General features: G+C 32.4%; 1 protein-coding gene across 1 annotated transcript in view; it reads left to right on the top strand.

The window, feature by feature from the left end:
- Positions 1–27,384, top strand: part of LOC142322326 (methionine aminopeptidase 2-like) — a 30,930-nt gene extending 3,546 nt beyond the window's left edge. Inside the window, exons 3-9 of the mRNA XM_075361272.1 lie at positions 3,904–4,034; positions 8,917–9,023; positions 10,226–10,320; positions 14,550–14,691; positions 16,904–17,078; positions 23,719–23,849; positions 27,135–27,384. Coding sequence (XP_075217387.1) covers positions 3,904–4,034; positions 8,917–9,023; positions 10,226–10,320; positions 14,550–14,691; positions 16,904–17,078; positions 23,719–23,849; positions 27,135–27,256 — 903 coding nt within the window. The 3' untranslated portion in view covers positions 27,257–27,384. The remainder of the gene's footprint in view (positions 1–3,903; positions 4,035–8,916; positions 9,024–10,225; positions 10,321–14,549; positions 14,692–16,903; positions 17,079–23,718; positions 23,850–27,134) is intronic.
- The last annotated feature ends 459 nt before the right edge of the window (positions 27,385–27,843 follow it).

The following is a 27,843-nucleotide window of genomic DNA, read 5'->3' as shown; positions in this document are numbered from 1 at the left end:
TTTCATTCATCACAGTCTTTTGTTCATTATTTTTAAGAGAATTAGTAATTTCCCATTTTAGATGGGGAAAAATGTATCTTTCCGCATGTTACAAACAATCTTCCGTAAAATTGAATGGAAACCTGAAATTCTGTTCAACTGTTAATTGTCAGAGTGCTAAAAAATCAAATAAAAATATGATTTGCTTTTTTTTTAATTAAACAATTTTTTAAGATATTGTAAGTAAAATTGATTGATTTGGTTGTTTGAATAATCTCGAACAAACCCAAAATGTTTTTAGTAGACTGTGTCATTGTTATGTATGAAGTCTGTTCAAGAAATACGTAGACTGTTTGAATTGCTGGGTCCAGTTGGTTCCACTCAAATCCGCTAAGCGTCGCCATGTTCGTACAGATCAGCTGATTACTACGCAGTTTTTTGATTGCAAATATCATTATTGGTTGCTTAGCTGCACGGTTGTTTGTGAAGTGTGTTTTTTTCGTTGGCGGATTTTAGAATGAGTGACTTGAACGAGCAAAGAGTTGCTGTGAAATTTTGTGTTAAACTTGGAAAATCTGCGAGCGAAACTTTTGGTATGCTCAAGATGGCTTACGGCAACATTGCTATGAAGTGTGCGACATGTTTTAAGTGGCATGGATGTTTTAAAGATGGTCGTCAATCGATTGAAGACGATCAGCGTTTTGGACGTCCTTCCACATCAACTGATGACTCACATGTAGACAAAATCAAAACCCTGGTTCGGGCAAATCGATGTCTGACCATCAGAGAGCTTGCTGAAGTGTGTGGGGATATCAGTTGGATCATGTTACGAGATTTCGAGATCATTTTACGAGAGTGATTACTGGTTTTTTCATCACGACAACTCTCCAGCCCTCAGAACTCGTGAGTTTTTGGTCAAACACTCGATCACTGTTCTTTCCCACCCACCCTACTCACCTGACCTCGCTTCTTGTGACTTCTTGTTCTCCAAACTCAAAAGACCTTTGAAAGGAAGAAGATTTGAGACGATTCCTGAGATTGAGGCAAATGCGACAAAGGAACTGAAGAACATCACAAAAGAAGCATTCCAGGACTGTTTCCAAAAGTGGAAAGACCGTTGGGATATGTGTGTGCGTCAGGGAGGAGAGTACTTTGAAGGGCACCCAGACAAGTAACTTCTAAATAAAGTACATTTTGTTTTATGACATTGGTCTACATATTTTTTGAACAGATCTCGTCTATGTGTATGTATATATATATATATAAAACCTGGCAAAGAAATGCATATCCTGCCAGCTTGCCAATCAAGTCATGATTATCAAAATAAAAGATTTAATCATCAAAATTCGAAAATTTTGAATTAAAAAATTTTTGATTTTAGGGGCTTCCTTATTTTGTGGGGAAAAGTTATTTATAAAAAAGTGTTTCCTAACAGAAAAAATTAATTAAAAAAAAAATTGTTAAAAAATATTGAGAAAATAAAGTATATCTTTTATGAAAGTAATGAAAAATTGCTTCTAAGTGAAGAAAAAATACAGAAAATTTCTTTTAATAAAAATTAAGAGTTAGATCCAAAAAATAGAATATTTATATTTTATAGGAGGGAATAAATTCTTAAAAAGACTTTTAAAAATATTCATATATAGGATAAGCTTAAATTTGTAAAGTTTTCTCTAAATAATAATTGCTTTAATACAGGCTGAAGTAAGAAAGAAAATTCTCAAAAAAGTTTGCATTTTGGGTCCAGGGTCTGTAATTTAAAAATTCGTAGACATTTCATAATAGCTATATGAAGTATAAACTTTCAAAAAATTCTAGGAAAATGTTTAAACCAAAGGAAATAGTACAAAGGAACAAAACATAAATCATTGTTAATAGGTGGAGATTTGAAAAATATCATCTCATCTCTTCTCTTTGAGTTCCCTCAAAAAATCAGAACAAACTATCAAGATACAGAAATTGGCTGTTTGGTGTATACTAGTACGAATAATGTAGATCCATATTTAGAAAGTTGAAAAGGTTAATTGATCTTTATGTTTATGTTTATGAATGTACAAACTATACTAAAAAGAATGCTCGTTAAAAAAAAAACAAATAATATCCATGTTTAAAAACTCAACACATGTAACTCAAAACACAATACTTTGGCTTCTGAAAAAGGGTTTTGTTAGGCTTTAATAAATTACTGAACCATTCTGAAAAAATGTTTTCACAAATTTATTGAAAATACAATTATACAATTTTCTTTTACAGAAATAATATTACTCTTCAATTGAATTCTTAAATAATAATTAATTAAAAATTAAAAAAGCGTGAATTTTCTGTAGCTTGTTAAACATGTACATAAATACATGCTCATATAATTTTAATTAACATCTGAATTGTGAATTAAACAATTAATACCAAATCACATTTATTTTTTAATTGTGTATTTATGGTTTTATCAAGGTTTTTATCACAGTATCCCTTTATCCATTCAGGCAAATGCCTGGAACATTCCTTTTTTTTCTTTTAGCTGTGAATTGAATATCTATACATTTCTTATGTTATAATAGGTAAATTCAATAAAATTACTTCATTTTTTACAATTTTTCACAGTAATTTCCACAACACAAACACCTTTCAAAACCAGTCTTCAAAGAAACCCTGCCATATTCTGTTGGAAATCTGGACACACTCATCACCTCAAGCCCTTAGGAAGTTTTTATCGCTTGTAATGCAAAATGCCTCCCTTTCAGTCTGTTCTTCACCTGGAAAAAAAGTCAAGACACGTAGAGCAAAGTCAGGACTGTAGGGAGGGTGCTGTGACAGTTGACAGTTTTTTCTGGTGCTGGCCAAATACTTGAAGCAATCTTTAGACCAATGTGCTGGAGCGTTATCGAGATGAAAACCATTTATTCATGTTGAGTTTCGGTGCAGCTTCTTGAGAGCTTAGATTATTTTAGGCAAGTATTATTCAGTATACCGCTTCTCTGTGACTATCTTCTGATTTTCCAGTGTAACATTCTAAAAGTTTTTCCACATTAAAACATACGGCCACCATTCTCTTCTAAACCAATCTGGATTTTTGAATAGTTAAGGGGGCTCCTCATCTTAGAACACTCGCACTTTGCTTTGAGCCTGGGTCAGGACATTACAATAGTACAGCCAAGTTTCTTCACCGATCACAATACTGTTTACATAGGGAGTTTTCCCATTTTCAAACTTTTTTAGCATTTCACAGCACCGTGAAATATGACATGCCATCTGATTGTCATCAAGTAATGCGGCACCCAAAGGATACAAAGCTTTCTAACTTGAAGGTGATCTCATATAATAGCACGAACTGCTGCTCCATTAATCCTCAAGGACACCTCTATTTGGTGGTAGGTCACATGGCTGTCCGTCTCAAGAAGTTTTCATACTGCAGCAATGTTACCCTTAGTCACAGTTGAAGGTGACCGACCCGTCCTTGGAGCATCCTCAAGGCCAAAATTTCCTCTTCGAAATGCCGGTACCACCGAAATATTATCGATGGGGACAGTCCTCTCCAAGTACAGGAGTCATTTCCTCTAAACAGTGATCATCACTTAAGCCGCATGCAAAATTGCGCAGTGTTCAGTTTTTAACCGTTGACGACATGACTGCGTCTTTTCACTAACAATTAAAAAGCAGATCACACAGGTAGTGACTAGAATGGCTACAGTGCAGGATGGGTTGGGAGCTGCCTAAATGTGCGCTAACTTGTGATAACGGATATCTGTGATGATCTATTATCATCTATTATCGCAAAACCTTTCTAGCGTCTTTAATTTGTATGAGTGCATTCAGAGAATTGAATCTCCATTTTATCATACGGTACTGTACCATTTTAATAAAACTTGTTTATATGTTTTTATGTAGTTTTTTTTATTTTTTAATCAAATTATATTTTATTATTTTTAGACTCGACAATATATCCAACGATGGGTAAAATCAGGAATGACAATGATAGACATTTGTGAAGAGCTGGAGAAGACTTCTCGTGCATTGATTGGAGAAAATGGGTTGAAAGCTAGATTGGCTTTTCCTACTGGGTAAGTACAGGATTTTTTTAAAATCAATTCTATTTTACATTTTCATTCTATAGCTTGTTACTTACATTGTTAAAAGTTAAAAATTCATACTTTGTAGAGTAGTTTAAAGTTGCACCAGTTTTTCAGAAGCTGATTTTGTATATTGATATAAACAAAAAAAAAAGGTTTCTAAATACAGATGTCCTGAAATAACCTTTGCTTTTTGTTATGACTACTTAAATATCTCAAACTGATTTTTACTCATAAGAATAAAGTACTCTGTTTTGTTGGGGCAAATTTGGTGATTTTATGTGTTTTTTGTTCTGAAAAAATTGATAAAATATATCTCATACTATATAGAATGTAGTTTTTGAGAAAACTGTTGTAATGGCCAAAAAACTGCTCTTTTTGATTCGCTGTAAAAATTAAATTGTCAATAAACAAATGAAAATTTCTAATAAAATTTATAGAGAATTTAATTGTAGGAAATAAAGAGAATAGAAAAAAAAATGTTTAAAACTTATTGTCCAGTGTTTTATTAAGATGAGCAAAAGACTTTGATTTAATGAATTTATTCTCCAGACAACAGGCCTAATTGTCATTACTTTGTGATAGCTGAATTTTATAGTGTATGAATAATCCTGGGATTCACCCAAAACCTTCTGAATAAAAGGCAGAAATGCTGACGCTAAATAAAAATCTTTGTAATCAATTTAAATTGACAAATTATTTTATGATTTTTTTTTTTTTTTTTAGAAAATGTGAAAAATAAAGTAAATATAGTTTGAAAAAAAAATTTTTTAATGCTAAATAACTAACCACAAATACTTAAAAGATGGTTTTAGCAAGTATTTAACAAATTGATTTAAATTTGTTGTATTAATTTTTAAATAATTTTTCAGGTACAAATATCAAACATTATTTAAATTTATTTAACGTAAAAAAATTGGTGTTTTATTGTATGTAAACCCTAAAACATTTTATGTTTTAGGGTTTACAATAACTTGATTAAATTGTCGGTAAACAAATGAAGTTTGTAGAAAATTTAATTCTGAGGAAATTTATTTTATTGTTGGATTGATTATGAAAAAGAGTTTAAGAAATTTGACTTTTATTTATTAAAAACAAAACAGACCAAAATGTGACAGAAAAATATTGTAATGTCATTTTAAACTGAAACAAAGATCATTTTGATACTGGAAAATGTCTTAGAAACAAAATCAGTCATTTATGTTTACTCTTTCTTATCGTCCAATACTCTTTCATTTTCCTGGAAAAATCCCTTTTCCGTTCCTCTGTCCAAACCATCCCAGTTTTCCTTTTTAGGCTTTTCTGTAAATTTAACACCGGGCAAGTTGTTATAATTTCCAGATCCTGTCCTGATATCTTGCAGTGCAATGCCTGCTTCTTTGACGTCTTGAAGCACCTCAGTGAGCCACACCGGTTGCGTTTTTAGCTTTAGCGATCTTTCCAAGAGTCGTTTACTTTTCCTTGATTCCTCCAAACGCAAGAGGTGGCCGAAGAATTTTATTTTCTTATTTCTTCTGTAATTGGTGTAACGACCTCATAGATTTTATGGTTCAGGAGTAATCTCCACTTTCCTTTCACCAAATATACCCCGCCGATACAGGTCCTTACGATCCTTTATTCTATTTTGGCTAATTTTTCAGTTCTCGATGCTATCTTGATTTGACCCGGTGTTTCACACCCGTACATTACTACCAGTTTGATCACCGTACTATAGTGTCTTATCTTGGCTTGTTTGGAGATGCATTTCTTGTTATAGTTGTTTCGTGTGACCACTTGTGCCATTGCTAGTCTGCGTGCTCTTTCTTGCCAGGCTATTTTCTCGTTTAGATTCCATGTGATGGATTCACCTAAATATTTAAATTTTGATACTATTTTAATTCTGCGACCGTTGATTTCCAAATGTTTCCGCTGTGCCTTTCTAGTGAACATCGCTTCTGTCTTCTCGTACGAGATCTGAAGTCCAATTTTCGCTGCGATAGAGGCCAATGATTCTATCTGGTGTTCAGCCTCTTCCTATGTTTCTGCAGGGAACGCTAGATCGTTGTTAAATATACTTCCAATTTTTACTTTCTCTGGATTTTGTTCGTACCAATGTCGCATGATGTATTCTAATGCGCAATTAAACAGTAATGGTAACAATCCGTCCCCTTGCCTGAGACCAGTCTTTGTGTCAAAAGGTTCCGATATCTCCCCCCTGAACTTCACCTTTGACCGGGTGCCCGTCATCGTCAGCTCCAACATTTTCACCAGTTTTGGGTGCAGCCCAAAATTCCTCTGAATTCTAAGCACAGATGGTCTATGGATACTGTCATATATCTGAAATCCACAAATGTAATGATGATTAAGCCCTTGCGTCGCAACTTGTACATATCCATAATTAGTTTTAAGGTGATAATTTGTTCTGCACAACTTCTCCAGGGTCTGAATCCTCCCTGATATTCTCCTAATTCTTTCTCCAGTTGATCCTTTATACGGTTATAAAGTATTCTAGAGAAGATCTTGTACATACAATCTAATAGGAAGATTCCCTGTATAGTTGTTTGGATCCATCTTATCGCCTTTCTTGAATAAGAGGTGGATGATTGCTGTTGACCAGTGTTCTGGAAGTCTCTCGCTGTTCCAAATTTTAGTAAGTTCCCTTTGCAATATCTCTAAGATATGTTAGGTGCAGCGTATTTCTAAAATCAGTTTTGTTTTAAATAAATAAATCAATAGCTTAAATTTCATTATTAAGCTATTAAAAATATTAAGAAATGAAGATTCATTATATAATTTAAATAAAGAATTAAATAGAAAAAATAAGTAGAGATTTTTTATTTTTACGTTGATAATATTAACAGCCAATCAGTAAATGAAATTTCTTTATTACATTTGAATAGATTTGTGTGCTTTCAGAATTAAAGAAAAATACTGTATTCACATATCACTTCTTTTGATTATATCTGCATATTCAAATTAATATGCCAACATAATTTTTGTTTACTGTTGTGATGGAAATATGCTAGTTGGACATTGTGAATATCAAGAAAGATTCCATTATAGATGGATTCCAAATCTGAAAACTCTATGAAACCTCAAATTTGCTCCTTAATTTAACTTCCAATGGCTTTATTTTTACCCTTTGAGTAGAAGAAATGTTTTGCGAGCTGTAATTAAAAATTGAAGCATTTCTAAACACATGTTATGTATTTTTATTTTCATTGTAGAACAGTCCCATATTGAAACATTCAAAATTGAAACTACTTGCCAAAAAAAAAAACAGAAAAAATATTTTTTAGAGGTGGGGAATAAATTTTAAGAAAACTTTTTCCAAAAATATACATACATAGGTTTAACAAATTTGCTAAGTAAAGCTTTTTCTTAATCTAAAATCATCCAATAGAGGTTAAAATAAAAAAATTAAATGTTCTAAAAACTTCCATGCATTTTAGGAATATAATTTTTAAAAATACAGAGGTTTCTTGGTAGTACTATGTACGAAGTGTAAACTTTCGAAAATATTTTGAATCATATTTAGATCAAAGTGAGATGGAGCAAAATAAAAAACATGTATTAAGAGGTGGGGGTTGATTTTTGAAAAATATATTTTGAATATATGCAATGTATTTTTCATATCTAAATGTATTTGTCAAAGTAAAATTTTTTCTAAGAAAAAAAATCGGTGTGGTCAGTCCTGAGATATAATGCCAAAAGCAGTGCGATACATATGCTTTTTTTGGTCTAGATATACTAACTAGTTGGACCCTAAAATGTAAAAATTTTCAACAAAAATCTGATACCTCATTTTTGACATGATCACCATACTTTACCTTTAATATAGCTATTCTACTTGTATTCATTCTAACTATATTCACTGAGAAAGTAAAACATTCTAATAAATGGAATATACATATATGTATAGGTATTTCATTCTAATTGCTCTAGGCGATTTTCTTGTGGACTATGTATAATACAAAAAAATGACCTAAACAAAAGTTACTCAGATTGGAAGGGGACACCTCAGGAGGTGACCTTGAATTTGACTTTAAACTTGACCTTAACTTTATTTCAAGGTTAACATGATTTTTTTCAAAATGGAATGACCCATTTTTGATCCCGCCAATCAAAAGACCAGAAAATTTTACATGGAAATATGTGGTCACATATATGACCTTGGAACTTTTTTGAAGATGATATGGCCCGACATCAGAGATAGTGTTTTATGAATGGTGGGTTCTTTTCACAGATATTTACTGTCACCGGTTTCTATGTTATGAAAAGAGGTGCTATCTGGTATTGTCTTGAATCAGCTAATTGTGTTAATCAAATACTGTATGTGATTGACCCCTAAACCAAATTTATGGCCGTATGACCATAAATTTTGGTTACCCCATAAAAAAATTTCCTACATCATTTGTGTGACCACATATTCCAATGTATAATTTTCTGCTCTTTTCATTGATGGGGTCAAACATAGGTCATTCTATAAGAAAAAATGTTGTTAACCTTGAATTAAGGTCAAATCCAAGATCACCATGAGGTGTCCTCTATCCAATCTGAGTAACTTTTGTTTAGGTAAATTTTGTATTGTGCGTAGTTTACAAGAAAATCCCTGGGGCGATTAAAATGAAACATTCTATATATACACCAGCAAATTATGAAATTAAAAGCAAGCTCACTGTAGCTATTTATATATAACAAATACTGTTGTATATAATCTATTGATTTATTATCAGCGATTTAAATATTATACATTAGTCCTCACTATTATTTACATTATGCTGGAAATGTGGTAAGTGTTTGATTTAGTAAATGACAGATGGAAAATGTCTATTGGATAATGCTATTTTGTCTTTAAAGTAAAAAAAAAAAATTGGGGTTTTTTTCTTTATAGGTGCTCACGAAATCATTGTGCTGCGCATTATACCCCTAATGCTGGTGATAAAACTGTTTTGGAGTACGATGATGTTACGAAGATTGATTTTGGAACACATATTAACGGTATTATTTAAAAAAAATATAATTTTAAAATAGTAAATTGAATAAATCAATTTTATGCCTATTATGTAACAAGCAAGCCGTAGGAAAGCATGATTTAGATCGGTATGATTCTCAGGTATTGGGATTTTCCTTAATTTAATACCGAATAAAATTTTGAGGTCTTTCATTTTTTATTACAAAAAAAATATCAAGGTAATTTGATTGAATAGTTTTGAAAGTATGTATTTAAAAAAATACTTTTTAAGATACGAGGGCTATTCAGAAAGTAAGGAATGCTTTGGAATTTTAAAAAACCAAGTACAAGAAAAACTTTTTATTATATACATGTGAAAGAGGGACTAAAATACTACTTTTCAACATAATCACCATATAAATTCATGCGCTTAATAGCGGTGGACTAGGTTTGAAATTCCTGTGTCATAGAATTCTGCCGCCTGTGATCTCAGTGACGCACCCATCTTGCACAAAATTTATGGTAGCCTAGCTTCTGTGAAACAATTTCAAACAATAAAGTCTGTGAAAGTTGTGGGAAACATAGAGAAAGCCTCAGTTATTGTTAAACGGCGGTTTTCACGAATCTTTTTGTCAACTTTAGAGACCAGATCGTCAGTCACAATGCTCGGACATCCACTCTTCTCTTTATCATGAACGTTTGTTCGGCCATTTTTAAACTGAATGAGTCCTGACAGAACTTTCAGTTATTACATTGTTCCCATACACTTCACACAGTTCCCGATGAATTTCTATTGGTTTTAAGTTTTTTGCCGACAAAAAACAAATCGCAGACCGCACCTCACAATTGGCAGGATTTTCGATTGCAGCACACATTTCAAATTTGTATATAAAAAAAAAAGGCCAGTGCGGAGATGTTCCCGATGTCACGGCTGGACGCTGACTGAGGTGCCGAGCACGAGCACACCAATATATATGCGATTGGCGTGCACCTGGCGGCGTCAGGTGGAAACGTTCCTTACTTTCTGAATAGCCCTCGTATTTAAGAAACCAAAAATATATCTTCAAAGAGGTTATAAAGATATCAGCCATTTTAGCAAGGTTTTATTGTATTTATTTAATTAGTTTTGTTTTCGATAAAGTAATTTTTTTAAATGCGATTGCATAAAAATTTGAATGTTTTGGTTTCCATTTTTGTAGTATAATAAAAATAACAGAAGTCTATTATTATTATTTTTTTTTTTTTTAAGGTCGTATTATCGATTGTGCTTGGACTTTGTCATTCAACCCGAAATATGATAAATTGATTGAAGCCGTTAGAGATGCGACTAATACTGGCATCAAGGTAATATTTATTTCTTTTTAATTTTTACTTTCCCAGGAGTATACTTGTATTTTATAATTATTGATTCTTTATACTATGTAATTGAGAAAATTTTCTCTAATCGGGTCAAATTTTTTACATCAGGATATTTGCAAACTTTAATATTTTATGTCCTCTAATAAAAAAACAATTTTAGTATTGAAAGATTCTGGAGGGTTATATATATTATTATTATTATTATTATTATTATGCTTTTACGGCCAACATGGGACCACTTAAGTCAATTTTAGTTGGATCTTTTCTGAGAAAGCGTGTTATTTTACTCTTCCGAGCTGCCCAGTATTTCTTCATCCGTTCAGATCTTGCTTTCTTTTCTTCATCCGTAAACACCCTCTTCGTTGTATTTTGTCGTTTGTCTGTCTTTTGTTTAAATCTAATGTTTTTGTCTTTTAGCTTTGTAATTTTTCCAATTTTATTCTGTAGGTCAGTCAGGGAAATTCCCAATTCTTTCATATCTTCTCTAATTTCTTTGATCCATCCTACTTCTAGCTTTTGGAACCAGAGCTTTTCAATGATATTTCTTGACAGTCTTGTTTCCGGTGTCCTTATGAGATGACCAAAGAAAGAGATTTTTTTTCCCGCATAGTATCAGTAACAGGCTCTATTTCTCGATACACCACCTCATTTGGCACAATCCACCATCTTTTTGGTGTTTTTTATTGATACACGTTCTGACAATTCTCCTCTCTATTTTCAGAATTTTTTCAATTCGGTTTTTCTGAGTGATTTTGAAAAGGCTCTCGCTTCCGTAGGTGACTTCTGGCTGTACTGCAGTTTTATAATGTTTAAGTTTTGTTTTAGAAAAAAGGGATTTTTTGTTATATGTTGACCAAGTTAATTTTTGGGATTTAATCATTTTATTTGTCCTATTTTGCCATGTCACTTTTTCATTTAAATTATAAGTTATTATTTCCCCTAGATATTTAAATTGTTTTACTATTTTAATTTTCTGATTGTTTACCGTAATGTGCTCTATTACCAGAGGATCTATGGCCATTAGTTCAGTTTTTTCGAAAGAGATATGAAGCCCTATCTTTTGTGCTAGGTTTTGATTTGTGTTTTGGCTTCTTGAATATTATTTGCTAAAAGAGCGAGGTCATCTGCAAATCCTAGGCAATTTAGTGTGATGGAGTTTTTCTTAGTACCCATTTTTTATATTTTTGGGATTTATTTCATACCATTTTCTCATGACAAATTCGAGGGCGCAGTTAAAAAGGAGTGGTGAGAGGCCATCTCCTTGCCTCAATCCAGTTTATATGTAGAAGGGTTGAGAGAGTTCACCTCTGAATTTCACTCTGGACTGGGTATTGGTTAAAGTTAATTTTATCATGTTTACGAGTTTAGGGTGAAGGCCCAGGTTTCTCAGAATATTCAGCATGGATGGTCGGTGTATACAATCATAGGCCCTTTTAAAGTCGACGAAGGTGATTATTAGTTGTTTTTTCCGTCTTTTATATAAGTCCATCATAAGTTTTAGGGATATTATTTGCTCCGGGCAACCTCTCCATGGCCTAAATCCCCCTTGGTATTCCCCAAGTTCCAGTTCAAGTTGGTCTTTGCATCGGTTGTATATGATTCTCGACAGGATTTTGTATGTGCAATCCAGGAGAGATATGCCTCTAGTTTTCCGGATTAGTTTTATCCCCTTTTTTATGTAATGGATGAATGAGGGCTGTGGTCCAGTGTTCTGGAAGTTTTTCTTCGTTCCATATTTTCACGAGGCATAGATGTAGGGAAGTTTTGACTGAATAAACTGATGAGTGTTTCCAGAGTTCTGCGAAAAGCTGGTCTTCTCCGCTTGCTTTGTAGTTTTTTATTTCATTTAAGGCTGCGAGAACTTCTTGAATTGTTGGCGAGTTGATATTTACCGGTGAAGTTTTAACTGGAGTTTCAGTGTCAATCTCAAAAAGCTCTGGGGGTCGTCACAGTTGAGGAGTCTATTGAAGGTTTTTGCCAAGATTTCAGCATTTTCTTTATTGGTGTGGGCCATATTTCCTTTTTTTCCTCTCAGTATAAGGGTGGGTGGTTCATATCTTTGAAGAGCCTGACCAAAAATTTTATAATAGTCTCGGGAGTTAGTTTTCTTGGAACTTTCTTCTATTTGCTGAATCAAGTTTTTTTGGGCTTGTCGTTTGGTTCCTCTTATAATTTTCTGAGTTATTTTCCAACATATATATATATATATATGTTGGCCTACATTTTGTTTAATAACTTCAGACTGGATTTACTGATTTGGATGAAATTTAGCATGATCATTTCTGTACATGGAATATTGATGCCATTTGTTTTTGGTCACATTCTGTTAAGAGGACAGGGAGATACGGACAGATGTTATGAGTCCGGTATTTCAAATTTTTTTTCAAAGAATAGATAAATTTTTTTCATATATAATTTAATTGTCTCCTTAGTTAGCTAAAATATTTTCTATGGTATTATACTATAGTTTTATTCAAACCCTTTATGAGAAAAAAAAAATTTGTCTCCCATATTGACTCCCTTTGCTTGACATTGATCTGCCCAGAAAATAACCAAACATAATTTTTTTTAATCTTTATCATTAATTTTACAGATTATTGGTCCTTGTCCTTTTCAAAGTACTCCCATCCCCTACTCACACACTTTTCCCAGTGGTGTTTTCACTTTGTAAAGCAGTCTGGATAGCTTCATTAGAAATAGACTTTAAGGTCCTTCCTTTAATGTCATCAATAGTCTCAAAACTGCATCCTTTCATCTCTGATTTTAATCTCGGAAGTAAGAAATAATCACAAGGAGCCAGGTCTGGCGTGTAGGCAGAGGAGGACAGTTATCTGAATTTTGGCACAAAACTGATGATTTGACAAAGCTGAGTGCAGGTGCTTCATTGTGGTGAAAGAACCATGACTTGTCTTGGCACAATTTTGGTTTCTTTTTGCAGATTTTTTCATGTAACCCTTGTAAAACACCTTGATAGTACCCAAGGTTCATTGTTTCACGTTGAGAATTCAAGAATTCAAACTACATAATACCATTAATTCCATTAAAATTGAAAAAAATAGAGAGCATCACTTTGACATCAGATTGATACTGACATGCTTTTTTGAAGTGTAGAAATCCTTTGCTAATCCATTGTGATGATTGAATATCTCATTGTTGTAGCCATAAACCCAATTTTCATCTTTCATTATGATCCTTTTCATGAATGTTTCATCATAAGCTTCTTCAAGAAGTTGCCGACAAATGTCCATTCTATGGTCTTTCTGCTGTCAAACGAGGAACAACTGCAACTCTATTCACATTCAATTTTTCAGTCAAAATTTAATGGCACAATCTAATCGACATGCTAACCTCTTCTGCAAGTTCTTTGGCAGTCGATTATCAATTGCACACACCAGATGGTTGATTTTCTAAATGCGGCTGTCATCAGTTAAAGTCGAAGGTATTCCCGGTCGAGGGTCATCTTCAGTTAACTGATGACTACTTTTAAATCATGAGAACCATTTTTAGCGTTGCATACAACCCAGACCATCATCTCTGTAAGTTTGTTTCAAAAGTTCAAACATTTCTGTGAAAGTTTTACCCCAGTTTCATGCCAAACTGCGTTATTATTTCTCCCGAAAATCACACATCACAAAAATCGCTACTAACACTAAAACATGTTGCATTCAAATAACAACACAAAAACTAAATGAGATATCAACAATCCAAGAACATGTGGTTACAGAGGAGGTTATGTGTAACACAATATTACCAACTGTACGTCATTAAATATCTTCATTGGTGTGGAATTAAAAATGTTCGGTTGTTTTCTGAACAGACCTCGTATTTTGAATATTACAAAATTTTCCTCTACAGAGCATTGTTTCCATTAATTTGCACTCCCTACATGTTCTTCATATTAGTTATTATACTCCTGCTATGTACTGAAATTGTGGATAATTATTAAACTATCCTTGTATACTCACTTAGCAGCAAATTTGTTAATATATATATTTTTTCCTTAAATTATAGTATTTTTTCAGATTTTTCTTTTTGTTTCTTTATCATTAAAGTTTCAAAGCAATGGAAGTAGACAGCATCTTCATCACAGTTATGTTATTTTTTCAAACTGCTGGTATAATAGTAGCAGTCTTTATAAGTTGTAATTTATTACTTTAAAATTTAAAGTAATCCAGTTTCCATGATTAATTACATTATTTTCTGTTTTATTTTAGGCTGCTGGAATTGATGTTCAGTTATGTGAAGTGGGTGCTGCTGTACAGGAAGTTATGGAGTCATATGAAGTCGAATTGGATGGCAAAACATATCGTGTCAAATCGATTCGTAATCTCAATGGCCACTCCATTTCACCATATCGTTAGTATTTACATTATAGTTTTATTTTAGTTTTCTTTTTTTTTTTTTTTTTTTTTTTTTTTATTATTTATTAAATGCCATTCATTAGTACAGTTTATGCTTTTTAATTCTATGTCATTGATGGTCATAGTAAATGTTAGCGGTGATAGTTTTTTACATTGCTAAAAATTACACCTTTGAAAGTTTACTGACCGTGCAGCAAAACTTTCTTGTAGTTTTTTGCACATTTAATGTTTCCAGCAAATGTTATTTGGAGATGAGCTGGGTGTTAAATTTTTATTGGAGATTGCATTTTTTTTTTTGTTGATTAGAATTGTTGTTTTATTGTATCTGTAAAGAAAATATTAATAAAATTAAATGTAATTATCAAATATATTTTTTTACATTAATATAAAGCCACTTGTAAAAGATATTTTATGGGAAAAAATTATTTTAAATAACTTAACAAAATTTTTGTAACTTGTAATGGTAAAAAAATTCACTTTTTTTTTAATTTTTTGAAGGAAAAAACCAAATATTTTAGCAAAAATACATATTCATCAATCATTTACAAACTGTAATTTCATTACACGCCCGGTTTTCATTGTGCTTGTTGCTGGAATTTATTCATTCGCTTGACTGTATAAGTCCCAATTACAGCTATGTGTGACCAGGATTTAAACCTATAATCTTCTGGAATGAATGACCGAGATGCTACTGCTTCACCATAGAGGTTGCCAGAGATAGTTTATTTATAAGTAGAAGGGCAACAGATTGTTGTGATCATTTATGATTATGATGTAATAGTTATAATAATAATGTTATGCATGGGAAAACTGTGAGAGATAGATTAGTGTTGGATATTTGGATTGACTGTCATATAAAATTCTTAAAAAAGAAGGCCAATTGAATTGCAAAATGATGATTTATAATGTTTTTGGATTGGAAAGAATTTTTGCCGATAAGATTAAAATTTTTATATTGTAGAATGTAACTGTCAGAAGTTCTTGGTGGAATGCCTAAAATAGCTTGAGGATGCTCGCTAAAGAGTTTTCTTTAGTTTTCTTTTCTTTATGTCAAAGCATGACGCTGTTTCACAAGTAAAAAATAAGGTTTTACTCATGTAGAACCAAACGAGGAATTTTTTACCAACTCCCTTTCAGCAGAGATTCAGATCAGAGTGTCTACTATCACTTCATCGAGATGACAACCAATTGGCTTTAATTACTAACTGTTGAAACCAATTCAAGAATGATGATAATAACTAATTTAGTACCCTGTTCAGGGAATAATGAAACAGATTCATTACAGGTACTGTAGTGAAAAATCAATCATTAATTTTTTTTTGCCTGCATGAAGAACAAACCCTGAATAAATTTAGTATTTTATTGGTTTTTACTAAATTTTTTCAGCCATACATCTTTTTATTTAAAAAATTATTCAGTTTGTTGTTAAATGCTCAAAATTTTTTTTATGTTAATTTTAAAACTCTTCAGTCATGATTTTTGATTTTATTACATTCACTTAAATACTGATTTTATGTATGATTAAAAAAATATTTTCTAAAAATTGGCAGGATTTTTATCTGAAGGGAAGAATATGAATGAATGATTTTTTCATTACGGTTAATTTTTTTTTGAAAATGTTTTAATAAAAACTAGGAAAGAGGCATTTATACTTTAATGAATTAATACTTGATGTGGCTGATGTACAATCATGAATCCGAAAAAAGAGGAGTCCCAGAGGCAGTCAATGGTCAATCTCCCCCTTAATAATACAAAGGAATGTATTATTTCTTCAAGTTTTGGTATTATCAACTTAGAGAACATAGTGGGGGGTTTGTCAGGATTGTGTTCACAGAACTGATATGAGGAAGAATTGTTCAACGATAAGAGTAATGAGCGACGGTAAGAGAGGAACAATTTAACTGTGATCTTAATTTTTACTACCTTTTACCCAGTGTTGCTTAATTAAACCAGTCACAAAATTATTAATTTTTGTATTAACTGAATGGTTTAGATGGATTTCTGATTAGATGAATATACTCAGTTTTATAAACCATTCAATTTAAGTTACATAATGAAATTTTTATTTGTAATGAAGAGAAGTAGAATTTTTATAAAATGACAGAATCAGAGAATCATAAATTGAGAGAGGAAAGAGAGTGTTAGGAGTGGTTGAGATAAATGCTGTATTAGCCAAATAAATTATTTTTCTTTTCTTTTTTATTTAGGTATCCACGCCGGTAAGACTGTTCCCATTGTGAAGGGTGGTGAAGCCACAGTAATGGAGGAAAATGAGTTTTACGCGATAGAAACTTTTGGCTCGACTGGACGTGGTCAAGTACATAACGATATGGATGTTTCACATTATATGAAAAACTTTGATGCCGGTTACATACCTTTAAGGTAATACTCTTAAAAATTTTTTTGTATAAATTTGATTAATTGTTAACATTTTTATTTTTCTGGCTGTGTAGTTATATTGTTTTGCATGGACTGATTTAGAAGATATTCAGCAATTATTTTTGTATAAGGGAAATCGATGCTGTTTAATTTTGATCACAGTCAGTGAAGGAAGAAGCAAGGGAGTAAATATCTGGTTGCTGTATCTCAAAATTTCACTTTGTATAAATTTTTTACACTTTATATAAATATATACATATACTGAGTGATATTTTACTATGGAAACAGCTTTATACTGCACATCTTAGAAATACAGAGTGTCCCATATAAAACCGCAATCCATCATCCATGAAATTTCAAAAGTCAAGCTTACCCCCTACTCGTTACTGAAATGGACTCGTCCAACATCTGAACTTCGTGGCGACGCAGTAGAACACTACCGATAGTAACAACAATGCAATCATAACGATCAGTGTATTGCTAGAGACAAGATGGTGTTTTTGCTAGATGAACGGGTTTTCATTGTCGAGTCGTATTTCAGTACGAAATCAGCGGTCGCAGTGCAAGATTTATTTCGCCATAACTAGCCGGATAAACCGGCTTCTAACAAAACATTAGTATTAAGGTCAGTTGCAAAATTTAGAGAGGTTCTGTTAATAACAAGGAACACAAAAGATCTGCGTCCGTATTGAATACTCAAAAAATACTTATCATTTTTCAACTCAAGTCACATTCTCAAACTGATTAGTTGATTTCATTACATTACTATTTCTCTTCAATTGTGCATTTGGGCAATTTCATTTAGTTCTGAGGGCCAGTATAAAATATCTATTATAAATATCTGATTTTTTTGCTTGATTCTGATTACATATCATTGATGTTTATTAATTTTGGTTACAATGTATGGGTTTATAACTGCCATGGGTCATTCCATACTTCAAACTTTTACTCAAAGAGTACAATGATTTACTTACATAATTCTTTACTTGCATGCTTGCATTCTCTAATGTTCTATTTAATTTTCTCAGGAAAGTTATGAAGCTCCGCTAGCTTTTTTTAAAGATTCTCATATCTCCAATTTTCATTTTAGATCATCAATATAATTTTTACTTTTTTTTACACTACCGATTCTATTTTAATCAATCTTCCTCTCATAATTTGTCTCAGCCAGTTTTTTCTGAATTGCTTTGAATGAGTTTCTACTCTTGTTAATTCTTCACGTTACCTTTTCATTTTGTCTGCCCATTTGTTAATTTTCTTTTCACCTCTTCCTGGCCCATATTAAAATCGTTCAATTTTTTTTCTTAGTGTCCATATTTCACATCCATTTAGAAGTACATTTCTTCTTATTTTGAAATGTTAACTCCATTTTATGGTGTGATAACCATTTCTTTCTATCAAACGCTTTAGGCACTACTATTCTTTGTTTCGTTCTCTCTTTTTTCCTTTTTTCACTGTTGTAATTTTCTATTAACAGTATATGTATGTTTTATTTATTCAATTTACCATTTTTTGTCCTGAGATTCATCGTCTTATTATTGCCTTTTATTTTTCATTAATTTTCTTTTCTCGATATTATTTTTATTCCTTATTATATTATAAATCTTGTAATTTTAAAATCATGTGTTTGAATATTTTTATCATATCTTTAACAATGTGTGTATCAAATAAAATCTGTTACAGGCAGTACTATTTCTTACTCTTTTTCATTTGTTAAACCATTCAGTTTGAGCTGCTTTTTTCCTTTGTCAAACCACTCTGTTTGAGCATCCTTTACTCTTATTACTTTCTTATTCGGGTATAATCTGTAAATAATCTTCACAACAGTTCTGTTTTTTCGGTGTGAAATGTTTTAATAAAATTCTAAGCTTGTCACCATTTTTAAATACATAACATTATTATGCTTATGTACATTCCCTTCTTAAGTGTATCATCGCTTGAGTCTTTCTCAAAAGGTAGAACAAGTTTTCAAAATACAAAAATTGGCTGTTTGGTGCCCATAAATCTTTGAATTATGTAGACTGTATTTTGTAAAATGTTAATTTATCTGTTTTTTTACGTTCATGAATGTGCAATCTTTGCTAAAAAGAATAGTCGTAGCTGGGAAAGTCATGCAACACTTTGCCATCTTTTATATATATACTAGCTGTACCCGCCACGCTTCGCTATGGCACATTGTGGTTGCATGGATGAGAAATGAGAAACAAAAAAAGCATACGTTTCGTAGAAGTTAAATTTTGCAATACTTGTGGATATATAATATTTTTTTGTTTTTCCACTGTCTGCGTAGATATAAAGGTTATCTGGTTTGCCGACTCAAGAACACGCACATACAGTTGTCCATGTGAGAAGCAATCCGCATCTAAATTTAAACCACACAATTCTAAAGATTGACCTTGAGCTTTATTGATTGTGATTGCAAATGCCAATCAAATTGGGAATTGCAATCTTTTAAATTCAAATGGTGTATCGGTCGGGATCATGGGTATTCGAGGAATGAGGACATCTTCACCTTTGAAAGGTCCTGTTAAAATCGTTGCTTCCACTACGTTATTCATCAATTTCTTAACTGCAAGTCGCGTGCCGTTGCAGAGTTTTGGCTGATTAATATTCCGCAACAGGATAATTGGCACACCTATTTTCAATTTTAATATGTGTGGTGGCATCCCTGGCAGATCAAGTGAGTTTAAAAATTCCGTTGGATAATTAACTACTTCATCTGCTTCCACAACGATGTCTATCGACTTATATGCAATTTCCTCACTTTGAATGCTGGATTGAAAAACATTATTAAGTTGATAGACATCTTTATTCTTTGCGGCAAGGATAGCTCGTTCACTGAGCCGATCGTGATTTCTATGATTAGTTTGAATATCAGGAAATACTTTTTCGATCAGTTCTTCTTTCGATGTTACTAAATTACAAAAATTATCAGGAAATGATATTCGTCTAGACGTCTCATCGACTGGCAGTTGTCCGTTTCCAATGCCCAGTAACTGTCGTGAGAATACCTCAGCTGATGGATCGTTCTGCAACTGGACACGCATATTCGTTGTCAACTGCAATGTACATACGTGTCGCCACAGTGTTGAATATTTCAGGCAAGCATTTATTTCGTCTACTGGTGTCGATCGAGAAATTACAGGCAATCTTTGCCTAAAATCTCCTGTGAGCAATATCAAAGCATTCCCGAACGGTTGAACGATTCCACGCAAATCTCGTAACGATCAAGAGCTTTAAGCGATTTTTTATGTGCCATCGTGCATTCATCCCAAACAGTGAGTTTACATTTTTGTAATACTTTTCCCATACAGGATGCTTTGGAAATATTGCATGCAGGAGTCTCGATGATTTGCATGTTTAATGGCAACTTCAGAGCTGAATGCGCAGTCCTTCCACCTGGTAACAATGTTGCAGCTATTCCAGACGAAGCAAGAGCTAAGGCTATGCCATTTTTTGATCGAACCATTGCTAGAATCAATCTAATGAGGAATGATTTCCCAGTTCCTCCTGGTGCATCCAAGAAGAAGGTCCCCCCAGCTCCGTCATTTATCATTTGCATTATGCGATCGTAAATGCCTATCTGTTCACGCGTTAATTTGGGAATGTTTGATCGGACATATGACTGAAGATCACCGATGTTGTAACTCTGTTCACGGCGTAAATCCACATCAAATGAAGCAATCTCAGCTCGGGTGGGTGCTGGCATTCCCATTGACTAAGAACTTTATTTGCATTAGCTAAGCACTTGTCTTCAATATTTATCAATGCTTTGTTGTAAGTGCCTTCTGTAAATTCAGACAAAAGTGAATATTTAACCTAACAAAGGATTTTTTGGTCATTATGTAGGGATATTATTTTCTGTGTATTTGGTTATTTTGACTTTTTTTGTTTGCATAGTCTTAAGTCTATCTGGGCTATAAGAAAGTTGGGTGTTTTAATTTATTTACTGTAAGTCATCCTTCTTGGTGGCTTTTTCTTTTTGTTTTGGTGTTTTTTTTTTTTAATAAAATACTGATGTTTTAGCTGTTATTTAACAGCTAAGAAATTTGATACTTAATCAGTTGTGATTTTGTTTACATTGGCAACGACCATGCGGGCTCTTTGTGATTGGTCGTTGTGTTTGACATCGGCCATCTTGCATTGATCTGATTGGTTTTCCTTTGTTTTCATTTCCAAATTAAAAAATAGATGAAAACAATCTTTGATGTGGGTTATATATTGTTATAAAATTTGAGCTCAATCGGTGCAGAACATTTTGAGTTTTTGAAGCGTACACAAATGAACTTAACATTTTTATATATATAAAGATATATATATATATATATATATATCAAGCAAATGCCGAATAAATCAAGGTTTCTTTTTTTATCTGTGGAGTAGTATTTCTACGAGGTCTGTTCAGAAAGTAACCCAATTTAATGTTTTTAATCTTTATTATTAATTTTACAGATGATTGGTTTTTGTCTTCTTCAAAGTATTCATCTCTCTTACTAATACACTTTTTCCAGCGGTGTTTCCACTTCGCCAAGCAGTTCTGGATAGCTTCATTTTAATTGGCCTTTAAGGTCCATGACGAATTTGCTGTAATGTCATCAATAGTCTTAAACCTTTCGCCGATTTTAATTTCAGAAATAAGAGAAAAATAATTTGACCAGCAGGGAGGCAGATGGAGGACAGTTGTCTGATTTTTGGCACAAAACTGAGTGTGCGGGCGCGCATTGTGTTGAAGGAACCATGAGTTGTCTTACCACAGCTCTGGTCCCTTTCTGCGGATTTTTTTCACGTAACCATTGTAAAACACTTTGATAGTATGCCCATGCCCGGTTCACTGTTTCACCTTGAGGCAAGAATTCAAAATGCACAGTTCCGTTAAAATCAAAAAAACAGAGAGCATTACTTTGACATTGGATCGAAATTGACATGCTTTCTTAGGGCGTGGAGATTCTTTGTCAATCCATTGTGATGATTGAACTTTTTGTCTCAATATCATAGCTGTAAACCCAGCTTTCATCTCCTGTTATGATCCATTGCATGAATATTTCATCGTCATCTGCTTGTTCAAGAAGTTGCTGCCAAACATCTACTCGATGTCCTTTTTTGTTGTCATCAAATGAACAAACTGTACTGCAACTCGATGCGTGTTAAATTTTTCACTCATAATGTTATGGCATTATCCAATCAAGATGCTTTAACCTCTTGTGCAAGTTCTCTGACAGTCAATCGGCGATTTGCACGCACCAGGTAGTTGATTTTCTGAATGCAGGTGTCATCATCAGTTGAAGTCCAAGGCCTTCTTGGTCGATGACCACCTTCAATTGACTGATGACCATTTTTAATCGTGAAAACTGTTCGTAACATTGTGTACACCCAAATTGTCATCTCTGTAAGCTTGTTTCGAAAATTGAAACTTTTCTGTAAAAGTTTTCCCCAGTTTCATGCAAAATTTTATATTGTATCCATTGCTCCCAAAAATTGCACATTACAAAAATCGTTTTACTAACACTTAAACACGTTGCACTCAAATAATAATAACGTGAAAATTAAATGAGACACCAATAATCCAAGAACATGTGGTTGCAGAGGAGGTTATACAGAATAACAATGCTGCCAACCACAGTCACTAAATATCTGTTGGCGCATAATTAAAATGGTTGGTTATTTTCTGAACGGATCTCGTATACTCATTCCTAATGTGAGCTAAATAATATATTATTATGTAAACATCAGAATAAAATATCTATTTGTATATTTCACCGGTAGTTCTTGTGAAATTAATTTCATTGTTTGTATATGTCTTTTATCAGAATTTAAATTCTGTTAAAAACAACTTAATTCTGTTGTTCCAATAAATTAAGAAAATTTATGTTATTCTTTATTTCATTTTATAGTTTTGCATATTTTTATTTATTTATTTAACTTCTTTTTTTTAATGAATTTGGCCGACAACCACATGAAGCAACATTTTGCATTCTTTTTTCTGATCAGACGTTTTCTTTTTTCCTCTTGGAAATCCTCGAAATATTGTAACAGTTTTCTGATCGTAATCTTATTCTATTTCTTCAGGTTTTTTCATTTCTTTTAGGCCTTTTTGCACTGAAGTTTATTGAATTCTGTTCTTTTTGTTGTAAATATGATTGAAGATTTGTTTTGTGAACCTGCTATTCGTTCTTATCAAGTGGCCAAAGAATTTGGTTCTTTTTTTCTGATGGAATCTGATGTTTTCTCAGTTTGATTGTATTTGTAAATGCATAAATACGTGTAAATACTCATATTTATTACTTCTAAATATTTGTTTTCATCTATTTTTATTGGTCCCAAGATTTTCCTTTCTTTATTAATATTGGATTTATTTCACCTGATTTCAAACTAAAGGTATGTTCTTATGTTTTTTAGGCCTTCCAGCTTGATTATTATATTGCAATGCCTGATATCGGTTTTTATTGAGATGCCTTTTTTATGTAAATATCTTTTGTTGGTAGGCCAAATTCTTTTTTCTCATTCTTTGATCAGCTTCTTTCTCTAAACCATGATTTAGATTATTTCCCCAAGATATTTAAGTTTATTGACTTTGTTGATTTTTCCATTTTTTGTATTTAGGGACTTAATTTATTTATCGTTACTTTTTTTTTATTTGTTCTAGATTGGGATCATCAAGAAGTTTACTGAATACCATCAATACTCATTTTGGTACTTTAGCATTTTGTAAAAGATGGTTGGACAGAGTCGGATGTACTAAATATCAGATGGCACTTAAATATCTTTGCGAAAAAGGTATTTCTTTTTTTTTATACAGGGTTATCATAAAAGAATGGTGCAGTTTTGAACATGGTTTAAATTAAAACTAAATTACAGTTTGTTTTTTATTTTTCAAATTTGTCATCTCAAACATTTTTTTACATAATTAATAAATTTCAATATGTGCACCCTTAGTCGCTTGACAAATGTCCAAACTATACTCGACTTCTCTCCAAACATTAGTTAACATTTCTTCGTTAACGGTTGTCATCGCTTCATTAATCCTGTTTTTTAAGCGGTTTAGGTCGCAAATTTTTTTGTGTATAAACAACGCAAGATGTACCCTCGCAAGAGAAAATCGCAAGGTGTCAGGTCTGGAAGCCAAAGTACGGGTCCTTGCCAGCCTATCCATCGATCTCTTTCGTTCAAAGTGTCCATAACCGGTGCATTGAAGTGCGGGGGAAGCACCATCTTGTTGGAAATGAAGTCGATGAATGTTTTCGAGTTCACCCGGCTGAGGAAAGCAATAATCTGTTAACATGTCATGGTACACGACTCCATTAACTGTTTTTTCGGCAAAGAAGAAAGGCCCTATTACATGATTTTCATCACACCACACCAAACATTAACTTTAGGCAAATCACGTTGTTTCTCGATAATTGCGTGTGGGTTTTCAGAGCTTCGTATTTGTGGATTGTGTCTGTTAACACATCCATTCACGTGGAATGTAGCTTCGTCTGTAAAAATTATATCGTCTAAAAATGGTTCGTTTTCAATCATTCTTGTACGACATTTGAACAGCGAAATTGGAACGTTTTACACCATTATCAGGTTTCAATTCCTGCAGTATCTGGATTTTATAAGCATGTAAATTTTGTTTTTTACGTAAAACTTTGTGAACTGTTGATTTTGGAATACCTAATTCGACGCTTCAACGGGGGATGGACTTCCCAGCACTTCTAATTGCCGATCGTCTAATTATTCACCCGTTTCGTCCGGTACACTCGGTCTGCCGGTTGATTTCTGTTTCTTAACCGATCCGGTTTCTTCGAATCGTTTGAACCGACGCGTTATGTTATTTTTGTGCGGTGGATCTCTTCCAAAATCACGTCAAAACACACGTTGAACTAAAATTACAGATTTTAATTCGGCCATCAATAAAACACACTTTGCTTTGTCTTTATCTGAGAACGTAGTAACTCGCTAAACTCACCGCAACAACAATACAAGAACTGACGTTTGTCTTTATTTCTTGACTACATATTTTACAATATGCAACAATTTTTAATGTTTTAATTTTAACGTGTAATTTTCAAAAACATTTTTATTAACTGATGATGAGGAAAACTCTCGACAGCGCTTTTATGATAAAAATTGAAAGAGCAATAAGATAAGGTAAGCAACATCATTAGATTTTGTACTCTTGGTAGAAAGCTAAGTTATACGTTTGTCCTTTATTATATATTATTTAATATATGAAATATAAACAACCAAAACACAATAATTAGATAAGTTATACTTAGAATATTAATTCCAAGAATTAATTTTTGTGGAATAGAATTCAATACCGACTGAAGATGCGGGATCCTGTGAAAATCAATTATTGGAATTAACATGGTAAGTATAATTTTTCTGATACTGTGTTTTGGTGATTTATATTTTGTATAATATTAAATTTTATTATGGAGTGGTCAATATGTTAATGAATTATTTGAATTTTCAAAAATTTATTTATGCAGTATACATATTTATAACTTTAAAGTTTTGATTGAAATTAAAAGTATCAGAGAAGTAATTTGAAGCGTGTAAAATGATCTGTTTTTATTTGGGTTGGACAATAACTTTCCTGCTAATTATCATTCTGATGAATCGTTCCTTTTTGTTTATCGATAGAAATAGCATTCTACACTACAGCCATATTATGACAATATATCACAGTTCTGTGATATATCAGTTCAGTAATATATCATAATACTGTGATATTTGTACCAGGAGATAATATTTATAAAGTACGGGCAATCTATGTCCATCATTCAAAATCTGGTACAGAAGAAGTAATACATTGAAATTTGACATTGAAGTAACAACTATTCAAGGAAAAACTTAAAATGTAAAAATTATCCTGTGATGTTATCTTTTCAAAAGAAAATCAAAGATAAATTAGAAGAAATACTAGATGTCATGAATTTATTCCTAGGAGAGAATTTCTGTCTGAAAATAAATAGGGTAAAAAAAGGAAATGAAGTGTGACAGAAAGAAACATTACTTTAAACATTATCTTACTATTTAAAATGTATATGTAATTTAATAGGCGTACAAGGAGGAAGTCATCTGGTGTGCACAGCAGATTTTTTCCTTTACTTTCGCATTTACACTATACAGAAAAGATGACAAGATCGCCTAGTTTTTTCAGAAACTAGGAGAGCTTTTTCAGAAAGTCAATTAAGATCCGTGAGCATTCCAAAAGATAGTGGCCATCGATTATCTTTGCTGTTGATGTCAATGGTTTTTCTCTTCTGTGGAATGAATTCCTGTACTTTGACTGCTGTTTTTGACTGTTTGTTTTCAGCAGGTCAGTAGCAATATACGAGTGTTTCCCAATATGAAATTGCACAAAATTTCCTCTTGAATATGTTGAAACAGCTCTAAACTGTGTTTTAAAATGTTTACTCGCTGACACTTTTGATAGATTGTGATATAATTATGGCATCCATCTTGAAAACTATTTTGGATATTTATCCAAAATATGATGTACTTAATCATTTAAGATGTCATTAGTCTTTGTGATCGGTTTCTATTCTCAGTCATCATATGAATTTTTATTTAATATTTTGCTGTTTAATCTCTATAGATCGTTATCCAGAATATTCAAAACCGGTTCTAATCGATAAAGCTAACTCGCAATAATTATCTCCCCCGGTTTTAATTTCTTTGTGGTTTTCACTTTCAAAAAGTAATGATTGATCACCACACATAATTCTCTTTCATTCGTTTTTTACAAATTAAAATACTCAATCGACTCAAATGATTGCCAGCAACAGATTTATGAATGTACCTGCCAAAAAGTCGGTGTATGCTCTAGTGGAGATGCGGTAAACTAAGAACAAAGAACAACTTCAGTAATGTAGTGTGCATGGAAGTAATCAGACACCCTTCATAAGAAAGCGTGTGAAAAAATCTTTTCAGAGGATGATGTAAACTGAAACCTGGTTTGACTGTGGAATTAAAAAACAGAAAGATTTTAAATTGATCTCTCCCCTGTTGAATATTTCTTTGTAAGTGTGTTATTGTGTTGTTTATAAATTTTATTTATTTTTTCAGATATTGTTGAAGCGTATCCGCCATTGTGCGACATAAAGGGTTGTTATACTGCTCAGTTTGAACATACAATCGTGTTACGACCTACATGCAAAGAGGTTATTAGCCGTGGAACTGATTATTAAATAAATGTGTACAGTAACCTCGTCGTATTGTTCTGTTTTGTTACATTGTTATTATTTTTTATTATTATGATCATTATTGTGGAGTTTTATATATATGTTTCTTTTTTGTGAAATTTATTTTTTTTTTGCTTTGTTAATATTTTTTTTTAGTTTTGATGCGATCCTGATTATATATCTGGATTCAGTAAGTGGAATATTGTGTTTACATTTTGGATAGTGTATTATGTGGTTTATTGAAAATCCATTAAAACAGTTGATAAAAAAAATTGTTATTTTACTAAATTTTGAAACCCGATGGAGCAATTTAACATTCTGAAATGTCACATTGACTTCTGAAAAAAAAATGGTTTATATAATTTTTTCCATCAAAGCTAGGAAAGTTATGTTGTGGTTTTAGGTTTCTTTGCCCTCAACAGACTACTACTTAGAAAGAGAATTTTAAAGTATTCAAATAAAGTATTATGTTAAAAAAATTATTGTAGTCTTCGAGTAAAAATTTCAGATACAGCATCCACGGTGACCGTTTTCTTACTACCTTCTTGATGAATTATAAGCAGTATTTTTAGCATCGGTCAATTATAATCTGA

This window comes from Lycorma delicatula, chromosome 3 (genome assembly GCF_047948215.1).
Source record: "Lycorma delicatula isolate Av1 chromosome 3, ASM4794821v1, whole genome shotgun sequence".
In the NCBI taxonomy this organism is placed as follows: Eukaryota; Metazoa; Arthropoda; class Insecta; order Hemiptera; family Fulgoridae; genus Lycorma; species Lycorma delicatula.
This window is presented reverse-complemented; position numbering and strand designations above follow the sequence as displayed.